The sequence below is a fragment of the Equus asinus genome, chromosome 30, assembly GCF_041296235.1.
Source record: "Equus asinus isolate D_3611 breed Donkey chromosome 30, EquAss-T2T_v2, whole genome shotgun sequence".
Lineage (NCBI taxonomy): Eukaryota > Metazoa > Chordata > Mammalia > Perissodactyla > Equidae > Equus > Equus asinus.
The window spans coordinates 28,388,258-28,414,726 of NC_091819.1; the positions used below are offsets into that span (position 1 = coordinate 28,388,258).

Consider the following 26,469-nt stretch of genomic DNA (forward strand, 5'->3'; position numbering starts at 1 on the left):
AAACGGCTTCAGTCATAATTTCCTGCCGTCTGGCTATCAGTTCATAAATGATCATTGTACCTTTGCATGCCTTTCTTCCCAGAGTCCTCTATTATCTGTTTAGTCCTCTGTCAATTTTCAACAAGTGATTGGCGTTTGAGCATGAGCAATGATATATCTTTCCTTATTATTCGGCAGTCAACCTCATTCTTAACAGTCTTTTAGGGAACCCCTTTAATTAAAGCCTTTCTATAAGCCTATAAAAAATTTGTCAGAAACCACACACTTCTGTAGTGTGGCCATTAGTAGGCCTTCTCCTACCTTCCCCCAGCCTGCTCTCAGTTTGTTGGCTAACATTTGAGTTGCTTTGTTTGTCTACATAGAGTTATAATATCTCAGAAAGTGGGTAGAGAGTTGAGCCTTGCCTGCTTTGTATCATGTTGGATCCTCTCATCACCCAGTAAGAGCACTGCTTAAAAATGCTTAATGTATTGGTTATTTGTTTCTGTTTTTTTTAGGAGGAACTCTCTGGAATGAAAAATAGGATACAAGTAGTTGTGCTTGAAAATGAAAGTCTCCAACGACAGCTGAAATCTCAAAGACAAGAGGAGGCAATGAGGGAACAAACGCTTCTGGATGCATCTGTGAGCGTTTTTTAAAACCATCAATTATGTTTTAGTTTGAATGTTCCCTCCTACCCTCTCCTCCAGCCTTCTGAACTGCTTAGATTCTCTCCTTGAAGTTTGGCAAAAGTACTATGCTGGTATTCACTTGGGACCTCAAAAGTTAAAATTCACTGGTGGCATGAGCCCTCAAATGAAATGATGTAGTGATGCCCATATCTACGCTGGTTTCCTCTCTGAGCATACCATTTATGTTTTTTCCATATGGAAAGAGCAAGACTGAAAGCAGCAAGTATGTTATATAGGAAAGACTTTGTTAAGTCCAGAAACTGTAGCCTAAATTTCTGTGTATTTCTCTGAATTTTCCTTGAGCTCTGAATTCCATAAGTCTAATTAGCTGCATGGTGTAGCAGAAAGAACACTGGCCCTAGGGTCCAAGAATCAAAATGTTAGTCTTCCCATTGTCCCTAACAAGCTGGGTGGTTAGCAAGTAATTTTATAGGGCTTTCAAACATGGCTTAACCTCACGTGTCCTGTTTGTTTATTGGCAATTTGAGAAGATTCACCTCTGTTAGCAGTTCTTAATCTTTAAGGTGATTAGCCGTCACTTGGGATACTTGTTGGCATGCAGATTCCTGAGCTCCATCCCCTGATAGCCTGATTCCATGAGTCTGGGCTGAGTTCTTGAGTTAAAAATATGAATTTTTAAAAAGTCACCTAAGTGATTCTAAAATTAGTGGACCACATTTTGAAGAACAGTGAATTAGGTGAGCTCTAGAATTCTATGACACAGAATTCTTATGGTGACATTTAAATAGTGTTTAAACTCCATACCTCCTCTGGCTTGTCAGAAATACTTTTGCCTTAAAAATGTTTTTCACTCTTTTGCTGTAAGACACCCTTACTCACAGCTTGTTCTGCTTTTTGAGACAAATTCAACTTTCTATGCGGAAGTTTTAATACTTGCCTGTTGCAGCTTTGCTTTGCAAAGAATTTTGCTGGTTTTGAATTAGTCATCATTAGTAAATCAGTTAAGAAAAATATGAGTGTCTTAATGTTTTATCTAAGTGTCTTCTAGTTTTTGTTTTTGAAGTGTTTTTAGTTGCCTGACCTGATGTTTCATTTGTAATCCTTGAGTTCTATGTGTTCAAGTTTGCTATTTAGGAGTAGTCATTGTTTTAACTCTGAACAATAAAACAGGCTGACTAGTATTTCAGTTTATTTTTCTGCAATTACATTTCAGTTAGCGATGAGCTATTTTCCCTTCACTCTATAATTTTTCTGAATATTTATATTATATTATTAATATTAGTAATTAAAAATTCTGTCTTAGGGGCCTGGCTCTGTGGCCCAGTAGTTAAGGTCACGCACTCTGCTTCAATGGCCCAGGGTTGGCCAGTTCGGATCCTAGCACTGCCCCTCAGGCCATGCTGAGGTGGCATCCTACATAGAAGAACTAGAAGGTCCTTCAGCTATCATATACCACTATGGACTGGGGCTTTGGGGAGAAAGAAAGAAAAAAGAGGAAGATTGGCAGGAGATGTTAGCTCAGGGCCAATCTTTAAAAAAAAAAAATTCCGTCTTAGTTGCTTATTAATGTCAACTTGAAGACAATCTAGCCATATAAAAAGGACTTAGAATTAGCTCATTTTTAAAATAAATACATTCTTTTGCTTTTCTTCCAAATGTGTAGTCCGTTAGCAAACAGTGACTCAATTATGCATGGTCTTCAGTATTTATACAATGGCAAAGAAGTGGAAGAAGGGGAAGTGAAGCGAGAGAGGAAATTAGGCAGACAAGTGAATCAGGGGGCAAGAGAAGTGAGTAACACAGAAGGGGAAGGAAATGATGGGAAGTGAGAGCGCACTCAGGCTCTGCCTTATGAACAAAGAAAACTTGCAAAAGAATTGCAGCCACGATTATAGAAAGAACAAAATTGTAGAGAGGTTTTGTTTTTTTGAAAAACATTCACATAAGCTAAAATATAATGCAAATTGGAAATGATTGTTGCAGATGTGGCAGGTGACCTTGAGCTCTATGTTAATGTTAGTCCTCTGTTATTTTGTTGTTGCAGAATGGTTACCCCTGCTTTGTGCTTGTGTAGGTGAATTGAGGCATTTCAGCAACCCAGCATGGTGCTGTGTTGAGAGTTTTAACATGAATACCACTTTTTAGAGTATCTTAAATATAAACAGATCACGAGATATTGTCTTCCTTTTTTCTTCTGAACTCCTTTTAATGAGTCTATTACTGTGTTGATGGTAAATTTTTCCAAAGCTGTTGGCGGGTTGGAATATAGATTTACAGTGTTTCTTAATGCCTTGTTTTTATTTTTTTAAAGATTGGCACCTGAGCTAACATCTGTTGCCAATCTTCTTTTTTTTATTTTCCTCCTTCTTCTCCCCAAAGCTCCCCAGTACATAGCTGTGTATTCAAGTTGTCGGTCCTTCTGGCTCTGCTATGTCAGATGCCACCTCACCATGGCCTGCTGAGCAGTGGCAGGTCTGTGCCCAGGATCCAAACTGGTGAAATCCTGGGCTGCTGAAGCGGAGCGTGTGAACTTAACCACTTGGCCATGGGGCCGACCCTTAATCTCTTCTTTTTAAAAATAATTAAAAGTCATATAGAAATAATTGATATTTATTGATAACTGTGTGGTTATGCTGTGCCGGGCACTGTGTCAAGCACTTTATTTACATTATATTACTTCAATTTTAAATAGCCACACAAGGCAGGTGTTATGTTTATTTTCAGGTGAGTAAATTAAGGTACACAGGGGTTAAGTAACCAGAGTAACTGGTCTAATGTCACAAAGCTGAAAAATAGTAAAGCTAGGACTCAAACATGGGACTGTCTGACTCCCCAAATCCATCCACTAGCTTTGAATTATATTGCTTTCTGTGTAAATTACGAATAGCTTGTCAATACTGAACCAAACCATCTTTGCTGCCCGAGGATGGAAGTTTGTCCCCCAGCACAAAAGGGAAGAGCTTCCTCTTTACTGTTTGTGGGTTTTTGCCCTGAAATTGGATGGTAGCCTACATGGCTTTGAGCTTTTAGCCTAATTGATGATCTAGCGGTTGAAGAAGCAAGAAGACTATTTTTTAAAAATTAAAACAATTCAAAGAATATTTTATCTTAATTTTTCATTACTTTTCCTTGTTATAAAATTTCTCTCCATGGAAGCCTTCTCTTGAGAGTTCAAAAATTATAATAATATTAAAATATGCTGCTTATTAGAAATTTTGGCATGTGTACTCATTCAAAGATTGAGGAGATTTTTTTTTTAAGTAGAAAATTTCTGAGCCATTTCTTCCCATGTCCATTCTCATCCCCTCCACTACCAGCCTCTCCCCTCAATTAAGAAATAAAAGATTTTCAGTGACCTTAAGGGATGTAAATATAATTAGATTTTTTTAAAATCTTGGTCAAATACCATTCAAGTTTTTAAAAGCTATCTGTGAAAGAACAAAGTGGCAATTAGACTAAAGCACTTTCCTTTGGATGGTGTGTCCTGGTCCCTACCCCTCCTTTTTGAATCCCTGACATGCAGACTGCATGTCACTTCTGTTTATCACCATGCACTGTTTTTCTTTCTGTTTCGTTTTTTTGAGGAAGATTAGCCCTGAGCTAACATATGCCACCAATCCTTCTCTTTTTGCTGAGGAGGACTGGCCCTGAGCTAACATCCGTGCACACCTTCCTCTACTTTATACGTGGGATGCCTACTGATGCGGGGTCGGTGAGCCGAGGAGTCAAAAGAAAGATTTCTTAGACTCTCAAGATCTGGCAGTAGTGCTCTTTTATTTAGAGAATAGTGTGGAATAACATGTGGACAGGACCCATGGGCAGTCAGAGCTTCTGCTGCCACCACTTCTGCTGCCCCCGCTGGCATAGGGACAGGGCCCATGGGCAGGCAGAGCAGCTGCTGCTGCCCCCGCTGGCATGGGGACAGGACCCATGGGCAGGCAGAGCTGGTGCGTGGGGACAGGACCCACGGGCGGTCAGAGCTCCTGCTGCTGCCGCTTCTGCTGCCCCCGCTGGCATGGGGACAGGACCCATGGGCAGGCAGAGCTGGTGTGTGGGGACAAGACCCACGGGCAGTCAGAGCTCCTGCTGCTGCCCCCGCTGGCATGGGGACAGGTCCCATGGGCAGGCAGAGCTCGTGTGTGGGGGCAAGACCCACAGGCAGTCAGAGCTCCTGCTGCTGCCCCGAGTTGAGGGTTAGGGCTAATTTTATAAGGCATGGGTACGTGACTTATTTTTACTGGAGAAAAGAAAAGATGATGTAAAAAGTCATTAAATGATTTCAGTGCAGATGGGGTCTGGTTATTGTGCGGTCATATAACTTTAGATACGAATCTGGCCATATAGATCGGCATGTAGGTGAGGATGCCCTGGGCTTCTCTCCCTGGGGCGGTCCTAATTCATACCATAAAAAAAGTCCACTGGGTCGTATAGTTTGGCATTTAGGCCAGGTCACCTTGGGCTTCTCTAGCTGGGGCAGCCTTAATCCACATCACCTACCACAGCGTGGCTTGCCAGACGGTGCCATGTCTGCACCCGGGATCCAAACTGGTGAACCCCAGGCCGCTGAAGCGGAACGTATGCACTTAACTGCTGCACCACCGGGCCAGCCCCGTGTTTTTGTTATTGAAGATAAATATTTTTCTGGAAAGGCAGAAGACCATATTAGTTTAGGGACTCTGGCTCTGACTCGAGCCAGACTACCAGGGTTCAGGTCTAGCTCTGCCACTTGTTAGCCACTTCATACTTCTGTGACTCAGCCAGTTACTGTGTGACTCAGTTTCCTAATCTATAAAATGGAGATAACAATGAAGCTTATCTCATAGGGTGGTTATAATGATTGAGTTGATATATGTGAAGCATGATAAACAGTGTCTGGCACATAAACACCATATGTATTAACAATTTTTATTATTAGTAATGCATTTATGAAATGTGGAAACTGAACAAACCAAGAGAGGGCTCTGTGTTTCAAGAATATGTCTTGTTTCAAGAATGTCTTCAGTGGAGTAAGAGGTTATTTGTTGAATACACTGACATCCAGTGGTCTTTGCTCTTTACATTATTGCCTGCACCTGTAGGAATTTGACTTGGAACACTTGTTGTGGAATATGACCCTAATAGCCTGAAAATGTAAAATGATTCTTGATCTGTAGTTAGAAGCATCTGCTTTTTTAATTCCTTTCATCACAGATAAGAATCAGTTTTCCATTTGTAAAGCATGCATACTGATTTAAAGGTAAAAGTCGATTGCAATTACTGGCACGTTTTAATTCAGGGAAACATGCAGAATTCTTGGATTACAGTGGGTAACGATTCTGGAGTGGATGAAGCTGCCAAGAAACCATTTTCCCATGGCAATGCAGATATTACCGAAGCTGCATCTGCTGATGAAGCTGAAAAATGGAAGCTAGAACTGGTAAGTGTTTGGGGGCTTTTCTCTTATGCATCTCCTTTTTTTTCTACTTTTATTTATCATGGTAAATTCACATAATGTAAAATTTAGCATTTTAACGATTTTTAAATTTACCATTCAATCATTTTAAGTGTACAATTAATTTGCATTAAGTACATTCACAATGTTGTGCAACTATCAACATTATCCATTTCCAGAACTTTTTCATCATCCCAAACAAGACTCTGTACCCATTCAACAATAACTCCCATTCCCCTTTCTCTCCAATCCCTGGTAACCTCTTCTACTTTCTGTCTGTATGAATTTGCCTATTCTAAGGACCTGACCTAAGTGGACTCAAACCATATTTGTCCTTTTGTATCTGGCACATTTTATTTAGCATAATGTTTTCAAGGTTCATCTATGTTGTAGCACATATCATAGTTTAATTCCTTTTTCAAGGTAGATAATGTTCCCTTGTATGTACATACCATGCTTGGTTTATCCATTAATTTGTTGATGGACTTTTGGATTGTTTGCACCTTTTGGCTCTTGTGAACAAGGCTGCGATGAACATGGATGCACAAGGAGTCCCTACTTTCAGTTCTTTTGGGTATACACCCAGAAATGGAATTGTTGGATCGTATAGTAATTCCTCATTCTTTTTTATTTCTGCTCCTCAGACACAATCATTTCAATCTTACTATCTTTAAGTATACTGGTTCTTTGTTATGTTGCTTAAATCTGCTCTTGAATCCTTTAGTAGATTTTTCATTTCAGTTACTGTACTTTTCAGCTTCAAAATTTCTGTTTGGGTACTTTTTATAATTTGTTTTCCTGGTTTCTGTTAGTTCTTTGTCCATGTTTTCTCTTAGCTCGTTGAGCATTTTAAAGACAGTTGTTTTAAAGTTTTTGTTAAGTCAGTCAGACGTCTATAGTTTCTTAAGGATGATTTCTGTTTATTTTGTTCCTTTGAATGAGCCATGTCTTCCTATTTCTTTTTTTGCTTTGTGACATTTTATTATTGTTGAAAATTGGGTATTGAGCTAAACTATTATGGTGTGGTAACTCTGGAAATCAGATACCCCATTTTACCCAAGATTTACTCTCTTTTTTATTGCTGAAGGCAGTCGTAGTCCTTCTGTTTTGAGACTTTTCCCAACTGTCTTCGTAAAGACTGTTCCTTGTCGTGTGTGATCACTGAAGTCTCTGTTTCATTAGCTCATGTTCAGCTTATGTTTGACAAAGATTTCCTTCAACACCAGGAGCTGAAACAAACAAACAACATTCACCATAAAAGACCCCCAAAAGATAGGACAACCCCCCTGCCAGTCTTTGCAGGTTGGCTTGGTGCTGGGGCGTTCCTTGACCACGTGCCTAGGCTTGCTCTGAGCCAAGAGATCAGCCAGCTCAAAGCTGAAGGCCTCCTCAGGACTTTTCTGAGCTTGTGACTTCCCTGGGCATGCTTGTGGTTTTCTAAATTCCCCTGTTTACACATCTACTTTTGAATGGCCTCATTTCCCAAAGAGTCTGAAGTAATTCTATTTTAAGATCAAATGATACTGTTAAATCCTTTGATCTGTGTAACAAACAGACCTTTTCTTTCCTCTTATTAACTTGAAGTCTTCTTTGCATTAAATTTGACATGGCAGAATTGATCAATAATGATGAAAATGTAAAAATATTACTATAAATGGAGTATTCCAGGGGAAAAGAGAATGAATTCATTCAGCTCTCATTATCATATACAAGTGTTATTGTTATAGTTTTCTAAAGGTTCTTTCTGGCCCCAATCTCCCTCCCCTTTCTCGGTCCCTAATCCAAGCTTTATTCTACTATTTGGGAGAGAGTTCCTTTCTTTTAAAAAAAATCTGAAAGACTAAATAAATTGCAGTTGTTTTCATCCACATAATCTATGACAGCTATTTAGTACTCCTAGGGTAAAGACCGGTCTCCCAGGCCATCCACACTTCGTCTCCAACCACCTTTCCAGGCTCACTGCTCATTCTGCTGTCGTTGTTACAGACATTAGCTGGAGGCACACCAACCACTCACTACTTGCTACTTCATAGACTTATGACCCACTTCCATTTCTCTTTGAATAACTGGCTTTGGTTTATGTAATTACCCCGACCCAAAATGTTTCCTTCTTGTCTTCTGTGTGTCTAAATGTTTCCAGCCTACATGGCTTAGTTCAAATGCCCCCTCCCATTCCACCTTCCCTGGTTATGTGCTTTCCCTCCTCCTTGTCCCACTTTAGAATTAATTTCTCTCTTCTTGTTGTGTAGATGATTGTTATAGATGCACTTTTATCCTGTTTGTGTCAAAAGTCAATCCCTGCCTCTGTGTGCTCTATGTCCCAAATCTTTCTCACTGTTTTCAAGGATTTCTCTCTTGCACTTATCTCCTCTTGCTCTTGTATTTTTTCTCCCTCTTGACTGGGTTATTCTCAACAGAATACATGCTTTACTAGCGCCCATCTTAAAGCAAACAAACACAAAATATATTCTCTTGACCCAACATTCCCTTCAAACTATCACCCAACTGTTGTTCCCCTTCAAACCTGTCCAAACAGTTGTCTATATTCACGTCTCCATTCCTCACTTCCCATTCTCTCTTCAGCATGCTTCAATTGAGCTTTTACCCCCCATATTCCCCTAAACCTGTTCTTTTCCAGTTCATTAATGACCTCCACATACCAGCCCTCACCTTCCTGAACCTTAGGAGCATTCTATAATATGTACATGAGTTGATCATGCCATCTTCCTTTAACTTTTCTAATGACCCGATTTAACATACATTCATAAAAGTGCACAAAATAAAAATTTACAGCTTGGTGATTTATCTCCAAATGCCCACCTGTGTAATCATCACCTGTACGATGTGTAACATTGCCATGTCCCAGAAGCTCTCTTCATGCCCTCCCCAATCACTGCCCCCTCATTCCCTCAAAGCTGATCACTATCTTGACTTCTATGAAAATTGCCTAAGCATGGCCTCTAAACACTCTGGTTGATTTCTGCCTGTTTTTTTAAACATTTTGTAAATGGAATCACATAGAATGTATTCTTTTTTTTTTTTTGAGGAAGATTAGCCCTGAGCCAACATCTGCTGCCAATCCTCCTCTTTTTGCTGAGGAAGACTGGCCCTGAGCTGACATCTGTGCCCATCTTCCTCCACTTTCTTTGTGGGATGCCTACCACAGCATGGCTTGCCAAGCAGTGCCATGTCCGCGCCCGGGATCCAAGCTGGTGAACCCCAGGCTGCCAAAGCGGAACGTGCGCACTTAACCGCTGCGCCACCGGGCCGGCCCCATAGAATGTATTCTTTTGTTCAGCTTTGTGTTTGTTAGATTCATGTATGTTGTGCCTGTGGCAGAAGTTTGTTCATTTTCATTGGTGGGTCTACAGTATGAATATACCACAATTTATTTATCTATTCTATTGTTGATGGAGATTTGTATTGTTTCCAGTTTGAGGCTACTGTGAATATTACTGCTATGAACATTCTTTATATGTCTATTTGTGTGCGTTACACACATTTATACTGGATATGTACCTTGGCGTGGAATTGTTGGTCTTAGAGTATGTATATAGTCTTGCTTGAGTAGATAAAGGCAAACTTTTCCAATGTGGATTTCATCAGTTTATACTTGGACCAGCAGCTTGTGAGTCAGACCATCACTTCGTATCCTTGCCAACACGTGATTTCTCAGTTTTCTGGGGGGCTTGTAGTGCTATCTCACTGTGATTTTCATTTGCATTTCTCTGATTACTTATGTGATTGAATATCTTTTCATGTATTTATTGAGCATTTGATGTCCTCTTTTATGAGGTGCATGTTCAAATATCCTACTTATTATTTTTGAGTTATCTGATGTTGTTTTTTGGAAACTCTTTACATATTCTGGATACAAGCCTTTTGTTGGTTATATCTGTTTTAAGTGTATTTTCCCACTCTGTAGCTTGCCTTATAACTCTCTTGATAGTTTTTGCTCTTTGTGTGTCTCTCTCTCTTTCTTGACTAGAATTTCTTAATTTTAATTTAGTCCAATTTATTAGTTTTTTCTCTTTCTTGTTTAGTGCTTTTTGTGTCCTATATAAAAAGTGTTTCCCTATCCAAGATCATAAAGATATTATGTTATCCTCCTATGTTATCTTCTAGAAACTTTATAGTCTTACTGGTAACATTTAGATATACAGTCTACCTGGAATTAATTTTTGTATATGATGTGAAGTGTAAGGGGCCACCTTTTGTTCTTTTCCCATATGATTATTTATATACCCCAGCACCATTTGTTGAAAAGAAAATCCTTGGTCTTCCACTTTTGTCATAACTCAGGTGTCCGTATACGTGTGAGTCTGTTCCTGGGCTCTGTGTTTTATTTCCTTGGTTTTGTGCTCCTGCTATCCTGTCTTGATTGTTATAGCCCTGTATATGGTAGACCACGTCTTCCAACATTGTTCTCTGTCCTCAAGAGTGTCCTGACCATTTCTGGCCTTTTGTATTTCCAAGTACATTTTAGAATTAATTTATCAAGTTCCCAAAAGACATTATGGGATTTTGATTGAGATTGTCCTTAAGCTATAGGTCATTTGGATGAGAATTTATATCTTTATTATATCATCTAATTCTTTAAACTTACATATTACTACATTTATGTAGGTTATCTTTAATTTTTGGCAATAACCTTTTATAGTTTTATGAATAAAGGTCTTAACACATTTTTCATTAGAATTATTCCCAGATCAGTTATTTTTGATGTTATATAAATGACATAATTTTTTTAATTTTCATTTTCTCAACCCTCATTACTGGTGTAGAGAAAAGCACATGGTTTTTGTATTTTGAGTGACCTCCACTTTCTTTTGATTAGTGTTAATATGGTTTATTTTTTTCTATCCTTTTACTTTTAACATATTTATATCTTCATATTTATGTGGGTTTCTTGTGGACAACATATAGCTGAGTTTTGCTGTTTTATCCAATCGAACAATATCTAATTTTTAACTATGATTATTTATACACTTGGGTTTAAATCCACTGTCTTGCTATTTGGCTTCTTTTTTTCCTATCTCTTATTTTCTTTCCCCTTTCCTCTTTTCTGCATTCTTTTGAATTAGTTGAATATTTTTATGATTCCATTTTACTTCCTTTTATCAGTCTGAAAAAATCCTTAGCACCAGAACTCACCTGGTTGCCCAACTCAGAAACCCAGGATTATTTTTAATGTCTTTTTCTCTCTCATATCTATGCAGTCATAAAATTCTGTCACTTTACTTTTAAATCGCTCTACACTAAATTCTTTCTTTTCTGTCCGTACTGCTTGATCACTCTTGCTCATGTGCTCCTCTCTTACCTATGTATTTGTGATGACTCTTTATTGGTCTCCCTTTTCCACGCTTCAGAGTGACTTAATGTTCAAATCTGATAAAAAGCTTTCAGAATCCACCCAATGTCTCTACTACGTGGAGATTACGTGAGTTGTCGACATAAAGATCTTAATATTTTTATGCCTCTCATGGCCCAATCTTATGTATTCAACCCATCACTATCCACTCTTCCACCTAGCATGTTATATTCTAGCAATACTGATCTACTCATTGGCCAAACATGCTTTCTCCAGCCTCTGTGCCTTTTGCTGTATTGGAAGTTATCCATTAAGTCTTAGCATTTCCTCCATGAAAGCTTGTCTACTTTTCTTCAGCTGAATTGTTAAGTTCCTGCCTCTCTGATTTCATTTTACCTTCCGTATACCTCACTAGACTAAATTATATATAATTGAAATTGTTCATCTGTCTTTCTCTTCCTCCCTAGAATATAAGCTCCTTGAGGTTAGAGTCATCTTCATGTTAGATACCCAGTAAATATTTGTTGATTGAAAGAATAATTGGATACCAGTAGAGGCTTGTAGATAGTATATGAGTTTGGTCTATCATCATGTGATGTATAACTTTACTTTTATCATTCATCCAGCACATACTTATTGCTTGTCAAATGTGCAGCAATCACAATGGGAGATTCCAGTAAGATTTGATCCTTGCCCTCATGGACCTTAGAGGTTATAATTGGTTTTTCCCAGAGTCAGACTTTTTAAAGTGAGACCTGATGGGTGCAATTTTGAAAAAAAAAAAAACAGTAGTTCTTTGCAAGTATTCACTCAATAAACAGAAAATTTTGGATGGGCTAGGAAAGGGGTTTCCTGAGAGGACACATTATTTTTCCTCTTGGGTAAAAGAAAAAAATATTGAATTTAATATTAATAATTAAAATTTTCTTGTAAAACTCAGGACATGGAGGAAATGTACTTTTTTTTCTTTTCTATAGGAGACGCTAAAACTTACTTATGAAGAAAAGATTGAAATCCTGGAATCTCAATTGAAGTTTTTGAGGTAAAGTCTTATCATCTATTTAAAGTCATAGCAAAAGCATGATGATCTTAAACTGTATTTGAATGTTTGCTGAATTCCCAGTTTTAGTCAATGTAAGAATTACTTGGGGCCAGCCCAGTGGCATAGTGGTTAAGTTTGCACATTCTGCTTTGGCGGCCTGGGGTTTGCAGATTCAGATTCATATGCCTTTTGATATGTTTTCAAAAATCCTGATAAAACCTTTATATTATAGATTAACCATTAGTGATTATTTTATGTGTCAGAAGTAGAAAAAGATACTAGGAATTAATTTCCTGTGTGTGAAATGTTATTTTAAATAGTGGTAATGAAATATTTTCAAATCAAATCAACTTTAAAATACTTCTTATAATTTTATTTTAATAAGTCCAATTTGAAATAAAATTAAAAATCTTCAGGCCATATGTCATCTAGAGACATAACTAGAGTAATGCTAAGAACCAGCATCGTGGCTTTCACTGCTTGTGCTATTGTTCATTTATTTTAATATGCTCTTATGCTTTTCTTTGCTTATTCTGATTAGGTTTAGGATTTCTATAGAGATTTTTACTTTTTCATGAACAAAACTAACATTTTAAAAAAAGGTCTAATTTTTCTTTCTTGCTTTTTATCTTGCTTTGTTGTATTTTGATTTCTATCGTATTTTGATTCTTCAGTTCTAAAGTAAAGTGTTTCTAGGTCATTATACTTATGGGAATGTGACTTATTTGATCTCATTCAGAATTCAAATATGCCATCTTTAATTACATTAAAATACCACCTTGCAATGAACTAGACTTTGTTCCTTGCATCCTTCTGTTTCTTCATTTTCTTGTAGTACAATTTAAGATTATTTAAAGAGGTATTTTCTTTATGAAAGAGATAAAATCACTGGTCTCAGAAACTCTGGCTCTATGGTACCTTTTTATTTTTTACTTTTTGCCATTTCAAGTAACCAAATCTACCTGAGTGTTTTGAAGTTGAAACTGACAGAAATAGTTATGGAGACCTTTTGACTTTGAAATATGCTTCCCAAGTTCTTTTTACAAAGTCTTTAAAAGTCAGACTTTTTCTACATGATACTTAAAAAGAAAACTTAATTATCTTGGGTATAGGGCAAAAACAGCTTTTGGCTTTTTTTTCAACTTGAGACTGTTTAGGTTAGCTTTCTTTAACCTTTGGATTACCTGTGGATCTTTCCCACCTCCCCTTGGGTTGCCTCCCCAAATCCCAAGTGTTGAGGTAGTGTGTGACAGCCCCGTGTCTTGACTATTGGCTTTTCCCCTGTTTCAGTGAGCCAGTTAGGATGGCTGTAGATCCCTGAGGATAGTAGAAACTGACAACAAAAAGTAGACTGAGCCAGAGAGAAAATGTCTGCCTTCAATAGTCTAAGAATTTAAGGACAACTTTCTCCTTTTTAAGCCAGAAAGGGTTTTTTATACAGCAGGAAAGGAATGTCTCTGCAAGGAAGCTCCATTGCCCAAGTTGACTTGACCAAAACTTTGCTTGGGGTAGGGGGGAGGGCAGAATACGACCCCATACACTAGTCATTTTATCCTTAAAAAGTCAACTTGGAGAAAAACCTCATCTAGGGACTATCCCACAAAGTAAAAACAAACAAAGAAAACATACACACACACAATTTCTCAGTTCTGTCTAGCAAGCCGCATATTTCCAGCTAATAGCTGCTACTTATGAAGTCTTATGACTGGCAAGTTCTATAGAAATTCTTTTCGTGGCCCATTCTCTTTTGAAACAGCTCTTCATAAAACTTTGTGGTTAGATAAATGTTTAATGTTTTTTCCTCCTGAAGAAAAATGGGCAATAATAAACTACTCAGGGATAAAATCCATGTCCATTCTGTGATCTTTTAAGGTACTCTTTACAAATTTTAAGGGGTTAGCACTTGGAATGGGGTGTTTCCCTCAGTTCAAGGATGTTGTGTTATGTTGCCCCACCTCTTTATATAATAAGAGAAGCTTCTCAGGATTTGTATTTGGAGTTTTCTTTTTGTTTTGTGGGCAATGTAATGTAATGGAGATGGGATCCTGTGAAGAGGGAGACAGACTAATCTGTGTTAAAATCTTATAAGAACTTGGGCTAATTATTTAATATCTTCAAATCTCATTGTATTCAAAATCTCAATTAGGATACTCGTGCCTGCATTTCAGGGTTGTGGTAAGAATTAATTAGCTGTTGCATGGAGAGTGCGTCCTAAGGTAAACACCTCTAAGTTGTGGTAGTGGTTATCATGATGATGATACATTTGAAAATAGTTACCTCGCCATTTACTAGAATTTATTTTCTTATCTTTTTAGGAAAGACTTAGCTGAATATCGGAAAAATTATGAAGATCTTAAACAGCAACTAAAACATAAAGAATCTCTTCTTGCTGCTAATATTTCTCACCGTGTTGGTGGTCTTTGTTTGAAATGTGCTCAGCATGAAGCTGTTCTTTCCCAAACCCACACTAACGCTCACATGCAGACTGTTGAAAGACTGACGAAGTAAGTGTGCTCTGTGTGTGGAGTCTTTGTCAACACGGAAAACTGTGTCTTTAAAGGGGCGTTGTGTTCTTTTAGCCTCAGGCTGGATCACATGTGATCACTGTTAAGCTTCAGATAAAATGGATTTTAAAAGGTTTCTTCATTGTAGCTTTCTTGAAGACAGAATAGGTGAGTTTTGCCAACTGTGTGACCACGTCATTTTGGAGAAGTAATTTTCTCTCTCTTCGTTTCAATCTCATTTTGAAGTGAAAGAATCGAAGTAGATAACCTTTACAATTCTGTTCGTTTCTATGACTCCATAATTGCAAGTCCAGCACGATTCTTAACAGAACTGAGTTTGAGAGGAATTGTTTTGATTTTGGCTTATCTTGGATTTCCCTGCTGTCATTTAAGTAGAATGAGTTATTATCACGTTTTCGTCATCTGCCTGTTGTAAGAATATTATGAATACTGTGTTGTGAAGAAGGACCCACTACATCCCAGTGTTAATATTTGAGGACCGACTGAGGATGAGTTATACACGAGCTTTAATGTCGTCAAAGTTTCCATCTAGGTTGAAATACTACAGTTCTCTGTGTGCATCTTTTTTGTTCCATTTTCACTATTCCAGAGAAAGCCTTTTCCTGTGAGAATTACAATCTGTGGAAGTTGAGAATTATTATTTAATACAGCATAGTGTGTCTTCTCCCATGCTCCCTTCTTTTCTCTGTGCTCAAGGTCACCTCTCTCTGTTTGGGCTCATTTCACAGCCGGAACATCACTCCTTATTAGTTCTCTCACCAGCCTTGGCCCATTTTGTCCTCAGCTGACTTAGGCTCCTTTCTTCTGTGATTTTATAATGTATTGTGTATACTTGGAGGCAGCAAGTGTGATTTGCTGATTTCTGTATACCTGTCTTCTAGCAGACCACCTGGCCTGTGGGAGACACTCAGTAAATGCTTGCTGTTCACATGACAATGCATTTTAGCATTTACTGCTTAGTAGTCAGGGATCCTCCATCTGGAACTGGCGTGAAGAGAAAGACTGTGGTCAGTAGAGCAGACCACTTTTGCTCTACATCTTGACCTTTGGACAAATTACTTTACCTCTCTGAGTCTGGAGTCTTCTGCTGTTTGGAAGACTATACCTCTCGGGATTTTACTGGGGCAGCTTAGCCTTGTGCCTGGAGCACTGGCTTTTGAGTCAAACTGCTGTGTTTCATATTCTGGTTCTACTGCTAACTTACTGTGTAGCCTCATGAGAGTTACTTAACCTCTCATGCCTCAAGTTCCCTTTTTTTTTTTTTGAGGAAGATTAGCCCTGAGCTAACATCTGCTGCCAGTCCTCCTCTTTTTGCTGAGGAAGCCCGGCCCTGAGCTAACATCCGTGCCCATCTTCCTCCACTTTCTATGTGGGATGCCTGCCACAGCATGGCTTGCCAAGGAGGGCCATGTCCACACCCGGGATCCAAACCGGTGAACCCCTGGCCGCCGAAGCGAACGTGCGAACTTAAGCACTGCGCCACCTGGCCGGCCCCTCAATTTCCCATTTTTAAAATGGAGATAGAAATACATAACTGATAGGGTTATTTTGAGGAGTCATTGGAAGAATACATACATAATGCTTCCAACAGTTCCTGCTGTGTGATAAACGCTCCATAGCTGTTAAAGCCCTTCAGGGCCTCTGTCCTCCAGGAGCAGGCCGAGTGTCTGGCAGCCATGGCTCCCACGGTGACTAACACAGAGGTTGTTATATGAAAACGGAATTTCTCCAATTTGGACTGACTGGTAGTTTTTATAATCTATGCTGACAGTCCTGTTTTTTGTTAAATATTATATTAATTATTAAATTATTCATATATATTCAATATAATTATAAAAGATATTAAATATATTTTCAGATGCAACTAACATGTAATAAGCATTTATTATGTGCTAAAGACTGTGCTAAGCAATTTAACAACATAATCTCTTAATCTTAGTAAAGCATTTGTGAGGGAAATATTATTACCCCATTTTATAGCTAAGGAAACTGAGGCTCAGAGAAGTTAAAAATTTGCCTGTTTATATTTGAAAAAAAGAATAGAAGCATAACTCACAAAAATAAATTCAAGATGGCTTAAAGACCCAGATGTAATTCAGACTATAAAAGTATTTAAAAAAATGTAGAAAAATATCTTTATGGCCTTGGGCTAGTTAAAGTCCTGAGCATGACATGAAAACTGAAATTCATAAAGGAAAAAAGTTTATACATTTGACTCCATTAAAACCTTTCTTACAGTACAATATTACAAATTAAATTAAGAGACTGGGGAAAATATTTACATTTTACATAACAAAAAATTGATGTAATGTGTAAAGAAACAAACAAAAAGTACAAACTGCCCAGTTGCAAAGTGGATAAACAATAGAAATTGGTGGTGCCGGCCGCGTGGCTGAGTGGTTAAGTTCACGTGCTCCACTTTGGTGGCCCAGGGTTTCACTGGTTCACATCCTAGGCCCAGACATAGCACCGATCATCAGGCCATGCTGAGGTGGTGTCCCACATAGCACAACAAGAGGCACTCACAACTAGAATACACAACTATGTACTGCGAAGCTTTGGGGAGAAAAATAAAAAAAAAGATTTGCGGGGCTGGCCCTGTGGCCGAGTGGTTAAGTTCACACGCTCCGCTGCAGGCAGCCCAGTGTTTCATTGGTTCGGATCCTGGGCGCGGACAAGGCACTGCTTGTCAAACCATGCTAAGGCAGCATCCCACATGCCACAACTGGAGGGACCCACAACGAAGAGTATACAACTATGTACTGGGGATCTTTGGGAAGAAAAAGGAAAAAAATAAAATCTTTGAAAAAAAAAAAGATTGGCAACAGTTGTTAGCTAAAGTGCCAATCTTTAAGAAAAAAAAAAGAATAGAAATTGGTGAGCAATAAAAGAGGAAGGTGTCAATACACAAGAAGGTATTCATTCTGTTATTATTCAGGGAAATACAATTTTTTAAAAAATCAACTCATCAAATTTGTGAAAATTAAGGAAGATTGGTAATCACAAGAATTGGTGAGACCATGAGTAATGGACTATTTTCACACCCTGCTGGTAGAACCATAAATTGCTACTACTTTGGAGGGTGATTTAGCACCATCAGTTAATATTTAAATTAGGTATTACACATTTCAGAATCTACCCTGGAAAACGGATGTGTGTGCATGATGGAGTGTTTATAGGGAGTGCTTTTTGCAGCATTATTTGTAATGGTGGTGTGACACTGTGATATAATAAGAAATAGTACTTTGGTCTTCATCTCTGGTTCCTGGCTTAGAGCTCCTAAAACTTTAGTTTCCTAAGTGATAAGATCAATAGGAGTATCTGTTCTAATATTTTGGTTATGTCCCCTGTTCCTGAAATACCTCCAGAGCATAAACTTGAAAGGAACATCTTTTGTAATCTTAACAAGTCCCTTTCAACCACACCTGAATTTATGTTAATGAGGTGACTTTTGGAAACCCACTAAGGAGGAGTGTCTGGTTGCCAAGGGAACCATTCACGTGATCAGAGGATTGGAACTTTCAGCTCCCACTCCCCAACCTCTGGGGAGGGGAGAAGGCCTGGAGATTGAATTCAATTACCAATGCCCAATGATTTAATCAAGCCTATGGAACCTCTGTAAAAACCCTAAACAATGGGGTTTGGAGAGCTTCTGGGTTGGTGAACACATCAAGGTGCCAGGAGGGTGGCACGCCCAGAGAGGACATGGAAGCTGCAGGCCCTTCTTCACATACCTTGCCCTGTGCATCTCTTCCAGTTAGCTGTTCATGAGTTGTATTTGTTATAATAAACGGGGAATAGTAAGTAAAGCATTTTCATGAGTTCTGTGAGCTGTTCTAGCAAATTATCAATCCTGAGGAAGGAGTTGTGGGGACCCCCGATTTATGGCCCATTGGTCAGAGATACAGGTGACAACCTGGGACTTTCAATTGGCATCTAAAGTAGGGGACAGTCTTGTGGGACTGAGCCTTAACATGTAGTGTCTGTCCTAACTGGGTAGTTAGTGTCAGAATTGAGTTAGTATCCACTGAGAATGAGAGAATTGCTTGGTGTGGAAAACCCATATGTTTGGTGTCAGAAGTGTCGTGAGTACAGAAACTGAGTATAGAGGAAAACAAGAGGTTTTTCCTTTAGGAGTGAACAACCTAAATATCCTTCAAAGAAGAATAACTAAAGTATGGTTTAGATAAGCTGAAATTTTATGCACAGTAAAAAATACAAAAAAAGAAGTAGATTTATATATACTAAAGTGGGACTAAGCTTCAAAATATATCGTTGAACAAAAAAAAAATAAAACAAGATGAGAAAGATACACCTGGTATGAAACCATTTGTGTTTTTTTAAAAGTCCATGCACAACCATACTTAGGTATTTTCTCTAGGTTCATAGATATGCATAGAAAAAGATTTGAAAGGATAAACACACAATATTTAACAGTGATTACCAGTAGAGAGGTGGAAGAAGGCATTCAGATTGAAAGTATGTGTCAAATAGGTCTTTAATTGTATTGGTAATTAATTTCACAAGGAAAATGTAATGCAAATTAATTTAAAAAGGGAAAAAGCCTATTCAAATTCACACAGATGAAGACAGCAGAGTTTAAGTCCAGCAAAACCAACCAACAAATAAAAAGCAGGACTTTTTCCCTATTATGTTGCCTTTCATGCTATCTTTGTAGATCATAAGAAAAATATTTTAAAAGGAAGCTACAATGTTTGCATTGATTCCAAGCCTGGCAGTCATTTAGAAATTAGATTCTTACTCTATTGTGTATTCCTTTGTCTCTATCCTAAATTTCAGCTCTTAGCCTCTTAAAATAAATGTCAGCCTTCTCGGTTCAATTTTCTGCTTTGTCAGCATGTCATTGGCTCATGTCCTTCTTTAATAACAGAATACAGTGGAAGGTTTCTGCTTTTATTGTAAATGTAAATCTTTGTCTATATGATTCCCTTGGCTTAAGCTGGTGTTCAGCTTCTTTCATCTTATTAATGCAGAATGCTGGATATTGAGTGATATGCTGACTTTGAAGAATGGCCAAGACTTTAGATTTGGATTTCTAGTTTTATGCATAATTAGAAGTCTGAACCCTCAGTGATCTGTATCAAAGTATTTCCTGCATGGCTTTAACAGGGAATTTTTAAATCCAAAATATGATAAATCAAAGTGTTTCCTGGCCTCTACTCGGAATGTGGTATTGTGACACCAGCATTAACCTCCTTTGTTGAGTTTTTATCGTGTAATGTGTTGAATTTATGACACAAGAATGACTTGGACCTGGAAAAGGAGAAGATCAGGTGTGGCTTGGGGACCAGACCACCCATGTGTTCATGATGTTTTCGGACAGTATACTTAGCAACTGTTGATGACACTGGATATATTTTAAAGGTTGATTTGAAGTCCTCATAGTGTTTCTGAACTTCTGCTTTTCACTCAGGTCTCATTATGCCAAAAGGTATGTAAGAGCAACAGAAACCTCTTACTTGCTTAAAGAAAAAAATACCTTAGAAGGGTAATCAGGATGGAACGGCTTTATTTTGTATTCCTTTCTGTAGCTCATCGTGCCTTGGGGAAGTTTTGATGTACTTTTCAGAAAGAAGGAATGATTACTACTGTACTTTCCTGGGACTTTAGTCCAGCTTGTGATTTTGGGGTGGGTCATTGGCAATATTCTGTATGGTTGGCTTTGAAAGACTATGGCAGGAACTTCCCAGAAATGAGGAGCAAGGAAATGTTGTAATCAGCCTTGCAGACGTTCTTTTTGAAAACAGTGATAATACTTACAAATGATGCTTAATAAAGCTTACAGTTGGTAATAGCTGTGGAGTAACTAGGAACTAAAAGCATTTCTTAGGCACTCCATATTTCAAGACGAAGCTCATGCGTGTACATGAGACCAACCCTCTCTTTGTTGTAAACATCTGGCCAAGATTTTTTGGAGATTTTCTCTGTCCTTTATGCTCTGTTTGTTGCACTAGGTTCCTTAAATACTACATTCTTGTTAGGTAGATCACCCCAGCACTGAAACCCATGCTCCTTACCTCATCGTCTGCTCAGCTGCTCTTTCATCTGGATCATGGATGTTGCAGGGTTGATGCTGTATTCCTTGCTTTGCTTCGAAAACCTCCTTGATCGCATTTGTTGAAACATTCACAGGGTGGGGGGTTTTTGGGGGGCAGTTTTTGGTGAGGAAAATTGGCCCTGAGCTAATATCTGTTGCCAATCTTCCTCTTTTTGCTTGAGGAAGATTGTCACTGAGCTAACATCTTCCTCCATTCTTCTATGTGGAACACTGCCACAGCGTGACTTGATGAGCAGATCTTGTGCCTGGAATCCAAGCCCCCAAACCCTGGGCTGCCAAAGTGGAGCACGCAGACTTACCACCGGGCCAGCCCCACACGTGGTGTTTTTAAGCAGTCATGCAACTTTTGCCGTGGAAATGGTAATTTGGAGAACTGCCCTCTCACTCTGTCATTGATATGTCATGTATATTTGGACAATGTCCCATGGCGAGAGGCTCACTGTGGCCTGGCTCTGGGCTGGCCCAGTGGACTGGGAGCTCTGGAGCAGGACTACAACTGCCTGGGTAGTTACCCTGGGTAGCTGGAATTGACTGTTTCTGAAGGGCAGATAATGAGTGAGCACTGTTAGACTCAAGGGAAAGTATGGGGCTGAAAGATGGGAGCTAAATCAAGAAGGTGAGCCAGACGAACCTAGGCGTGGACAGGAGGCAGGGCCTTGTGCTGAGGACAAGGCTGCCTGAGTTGAAACAAAACAAAGCCAGAAATGTAGCACCGAGTAGAAAATCCCAAATTGCCAAAATGGCTACTGCAGCTGTAAGTGTATATGCAATTTAGCCATCTCTCCTGAGCTTCCCAGGTGGTTGAAGGCCACTGCAGAATTTCTCTTACAGAAAATTGGAGTTTGTCAGTCCAGTGGCTACACAGATTTTTAGTATAATCATTTTACGGGTCTCACTGCTAAATGATGATCTTAAGACAACAGTGTTTTGGGGTTTATCTTTAATGATTTTCTCTGGTTCAGTAATATGGAGTTGGTGGGTTGATATTCTGAAAAAATTTTGAACCAGAGCAACTAAACTCTTTAATTTCCGATTCTAAATACTCTAGTGACTTTTAAAATTTAGATCATAAAATATTAGAATTGGGGGGAAGTTTTACTTCACCTCTTTTGATGCCCTCCTGAGCAGTCATTATTCATTCATTCTTTTGTCATTTATTTCATTAATGAGCTACCATGTGGCAAACTCCTCTTGCAAGAGGATATACTGAAAAGAGATGAAATGTACTAAATATAAGAAGCAGGTGTGTTAGACTTTTATTCTGCTGTGATCTGTCTGTTAACACACTTACAAACACTGACCTTTTTTGTTAGTTCTTTCTATTTGGAACTTTGGCTTTGATGATGGCGTGGTATCAGGAACAGATAAGATTGTCATTGAATAGTGATTTTGATTTTCCAGTAGGTTTTGGAAGTTTAAGAAAGGTGACTATATGATGCCCACGTTAACCTTGCTATCCTTGAAGAGTGAATTTAGGTTTTCTTCTAGAATCATATGTTCTAGTTGGATTGCATATTCTCAATGAAGCTAGTACCCTTTTATGTTAGAGCTTATTTTGAAATTCAAATAAATATAAGTTCAATTTTGCTTGCATTTAATTTACGGCTTCACGAGAATAATTTAATCTTGCTTTGATTCTTCCCCTTTTTCACATAATCATTGTGTTTGATTATATTTGATAAAAATAAACTCCTTTTTTCATTTCTTTTAGAACAAAAAAAAGTAAACTATTTTTCCCAATTTAAAACAAACAAATCAGGAAATTCTAAGATGAAGATCACCATGCACCATGAATTTTATGATATTTGAAGCAATTTATTCTTTTTTTTAAACAAAAGGAGCTTTTATGAAACTGCTAATAATTGTAACTTTGTTCAGTATTACGTATTTCTTAAAATATGGCTGCTTTCCAAATACCACAAATGGTTTAAATTGTTTTATCTTTAAGAGATTTTTTTAATGGAATCATTGGTTAATTCTGAAAACAATTCAAGCCCAGAGTTCATGATCTTTTAAATTATTACTCCTTAAAGTTTGCTAAATTAAAGGAAAATCGCAGTTGGCTCTTTTTTGCTAGTTTGGAACTTGGCAACGAAAATGAAACTGCAAGCAGTTACTTCAACTGAGTTTGAAAGCACAGTTTGAAACTTGAGCCCTGTGTGACAAGGATGGAATAGCATACAGAACAGTCCAACTTACGTTTTTTTGCTTTGTGTGTAAAGAAAGTTTCCCGCCTCAGTTTCCCTTTTGAATTTATCCAGTGGATAAATTCCAGATATCCTGGCATCTTTTATGTGCAGTTAAGTTAACCCATGAGACTGGATCCTTGCCATTTTACATGTCATAGCATTTTGGCATTTGGTTTACTTCTGTCCCCAGAAATAGCTCAGCTTAGGATACTTCTGAGAATGGCTGAGGAGGGGGCGGAGCTAGGCACCCATCAACCCAGTGGATAAGGTTTGGTTAAATTACGAGCGTTATGGGCACAAGCAGGGCATTTGAGGGATTTAACGGGACTATGCATTGAAGGAAGAAATGTGTTCATGAGTAGGTGAAAGAGAAGAGCGACAAAGAGGATCGTGGAGGCAGATACGGAGGCAGGGACATCTGTTCAAGAAAGGGAGAGGAGAGTCGGCAGTGTAAATAAAACCTTAGTGGTCCCCTCTTAATGTGTTTACTCCTCCTTCGAGGTGCATTCCCTGCCTTCCCTACCTTATTGCCTTTTTTTTCCTTTTCACCCCCCACTCTTTATTTTTAAACTAATTTCCTCTTGTCTGGGCTTTAGTCTTCAGGCCTCGGTGTGCCAGGCCTCCGCATAATCGGTTATTGTCCCGCCAGATGCAGGCCTGCCCTGACTGCTCGCCGCTCACCCAGTGAGCACAGAGGGTCTTTCTCCGGCCTCTGCTGCAGTGCGTGCCGAGGGCGGCCCTGGCCCTTCTTCCAATACCTAGTAATGCCTTTTTCTTCCTGACTTTACGAATACATGGTCGTTTGATCATTTCTTATTTTGAATGTTCTTTTTTTGTGTGCCAACAGAGAGAGAGATGACTTAATGTCTGCACTAGTTTCCGTAAGGAGCAGCTTGACATATGTGCAGCAAAGGGAAGCAAGTGCATATGAGCAGGTGAAACAAGCTGTGCAGATGACTGAGGAAGCCAATTTTGAAAAAACCAAGGCAAGTCTAATAGGATTAGAAAAAAAGCATGCCATTATTGCTCTTTTTTTTTCCTGAGTTTTTCTTTGGGTATTCTTCCATCACTAGACTCTTTACCAAACACACAAAGTGAATACCAATTTGTTAGTGTTGACTTTTCTAAATTAAACAAATTTACTATTTGGAAAATTCTTATACCTCTGCAAATACTCGTGTTATATCACTATTCAGAAAATGTATGCAGCCAGCCTCATGGCCGAGTGGTTAAGTTCATGCGCTCTGCTTCGGCGGCCCAGGGTTTCGCCAGTTCGAATCCTGGGCACGGACAGGGCACCACTCATCAGGCCATGCTGAGGCAGCGTCCCACATGCCACAAGTAGAAGGACCCACAAGTAAAAATAGACAACTATGTACCAGGGGGCTTTGGGAGAAAAAGGAAAAATAAAATCTTAAAAAAGAAAACAAAAAAAGAAAATGTAGTGCAGTGTGGTAAAGTACTTTGAGAGACGTATGCTTAAGCTTTTTATTTGCTGATAATTTTTAGTGCTGTGAAAATCAAAACACCCATACTCACTCATTTGTGTATGTTCATGTACGACTGAAGACATCTTTTTTTTCTCTATTCATGGGAAATTTTGAGAACATCCAAATATGCCACAGATGATAATATGTGTGTATTTAATAGCATCTTGAGCTATGAGTCTGGATCCATTGTATGCTCAATCAACCATAATTGACAGTTATTGATCAGGCAGTGTTCTAGGCACTGTAAACACTAGGAGGTTCCCATTGATTCATTGTTATCTTGATTGATTGCTATATTTGGGGGCCACACTTAATCCATTAAAATTGCTGTGTATTTTCCCTATACACAATAGCCACACTTCAAGTGTTTAATAGCTAAATGTAGCTATTGATTACTGTGTTGGACAGTGCAGATACAGAACATTTCGATCATCACAGAAAGTTCTGTTGGATACTGTTAGTCTAAGCCGTATAGTGGCAGCAGTGTTATACTGGGCTATTCAACTCTGTATTAAGCCTCTTCTCAGTCATTGCTTATCCGTTTGTCTCTATCCAGTGCATCCCTAACTCTTCCCAGACCATTTAACTCTCACTGTTTTCATTACTAATGCCCCTGTGTCTTCTAAACCTTACGTTGGTTCTGACCAAACTCCGTAACGTCTTTATTGTTTCCTGAAACACTCCTGTTTCTTCATTTGTACTGAGCTCTGCTATCCCTTAATGATCTCATGATCCTCAACCCCCAGCAAAGGCCCTTTGTCACTCATTTCCTCTCATGTGCTGCGACAGAGAAAGCAGCATTCGCCTCGCTCTTAACTGCCGTGTCTAGGCCTTTGTTTTGGCACCTACTTTCAGTTCTCATTCCTCTTTGAGATCAGCGTTGTCTCTCTTCTCCTTAATCTTAGTCATTATAAACTCTCAATCTAGAAGACACTCTTTGACACTTTTTTAAAACAAAATCCTGCATTTTATTACTCGGGTTTATAAAATAGTTATGGAATCTTTAACCCTTTTTAAGAGCTTGAGCGTCTGACCCGTTTCCCTCTTGTCTTTGTCCACTCAGGCTGCCATGACAGAAGTACCACAGACTGGGGGGCTTAAACCACAGATACTTATTTCTCGCAGGTCTAGAGGCTGGGAGTCCAGGATAAGGCACTGGCAGGTTCTGTGTCTGGTGAGATCCCGGTTTCAGGTCTGCCTTCTCACTGTCCCCTCACAGGGCGAAAGGGGTGAGGGGTCTCTCTGGGGCTTCTTTTATACGGCACTAATCCCATTCATGAGGGCTCTACTTCCATGACCTAATCACCTCCCAAAGGCCCCACCTCCAAATACCGTCACATTGAGGGTTGTGTTTCAACGTATGAACTTTGGAGAGGCACAAACATTCAGTCTACAGCGCCCTCCACCTTACCTCCTTTCATCATCCTTAAACGTTTCAACATCCATATTGTTAATATATGCAACACCTGAGTCCCAACACACTTTAGCTTCGTTAATTCTATTGTTTTTTCCCTACTCTGCTGTAACTCCCACGTAAACTGAAGTGTCCATCAGATCTTTGACTCTGAAACTGCTTGCTTTGACCAGAGATTTGCTTTTCTCCCTATCCCAGTTAAATCTACTCTGTGTCTTCATTTCTGCCTCTAGTTCGTCAGCCTCCTCTCATATCTCGTTTTCTCTGTTGTCTCCAGGCCGATCTTCTACTGTTTCCTTTTAAATATGAATTTTACAATCCCAGATTGAACTCATTGTGTTCACTTCCCCAAAACT

The 26,469-nt window shown here is 38.9% G+C and overlaps 1 protein-coding gene across 14 annotated transcripts in view; it reads left to right on the forward strand.

Annotated features, from left to right (window-relative positions):
- Positions 1-26,469, forward strand: part of SDCCAG8 (SHH signaling and ciliogenesis regulator SDCCAG8) — a 223,690-nt gene that overhangs the window by 24,576 nt on the left and 172,645 nt on the right. For 13 of the 14 annotated variants that reach the window (XR_011499352.1, XR_011499357.1, XR_011499355.1 and 10 more), the window contains exons 5-9: positions 498-623; positions 5,908-6,048; positions 12,352-12,416; positions 14,732-14,920; positions 24,057-24,195. Coding sequence is in view for 7 of the 14 variants with exons in the window: in XM_014847801.3 (XP_014703287.3) it covers positions 498-623; positions 5,908-6,048; positions 12,352-12,416; positions 14,732-14,920; positions 24,057-24,195 (660 nt within the window). In the remaining 7 variants the exon portion in view is untranslated. The remainder of the gene's footprint in view (positions 1-497; positions 624-5,907; positions 6,049-12,351; positions 12,417-14,731; positions 14,921-24,056; positions 24,196-26,469) is intronic. The other variant, XM_070501388.1, reaches the window with a different exon arrangement.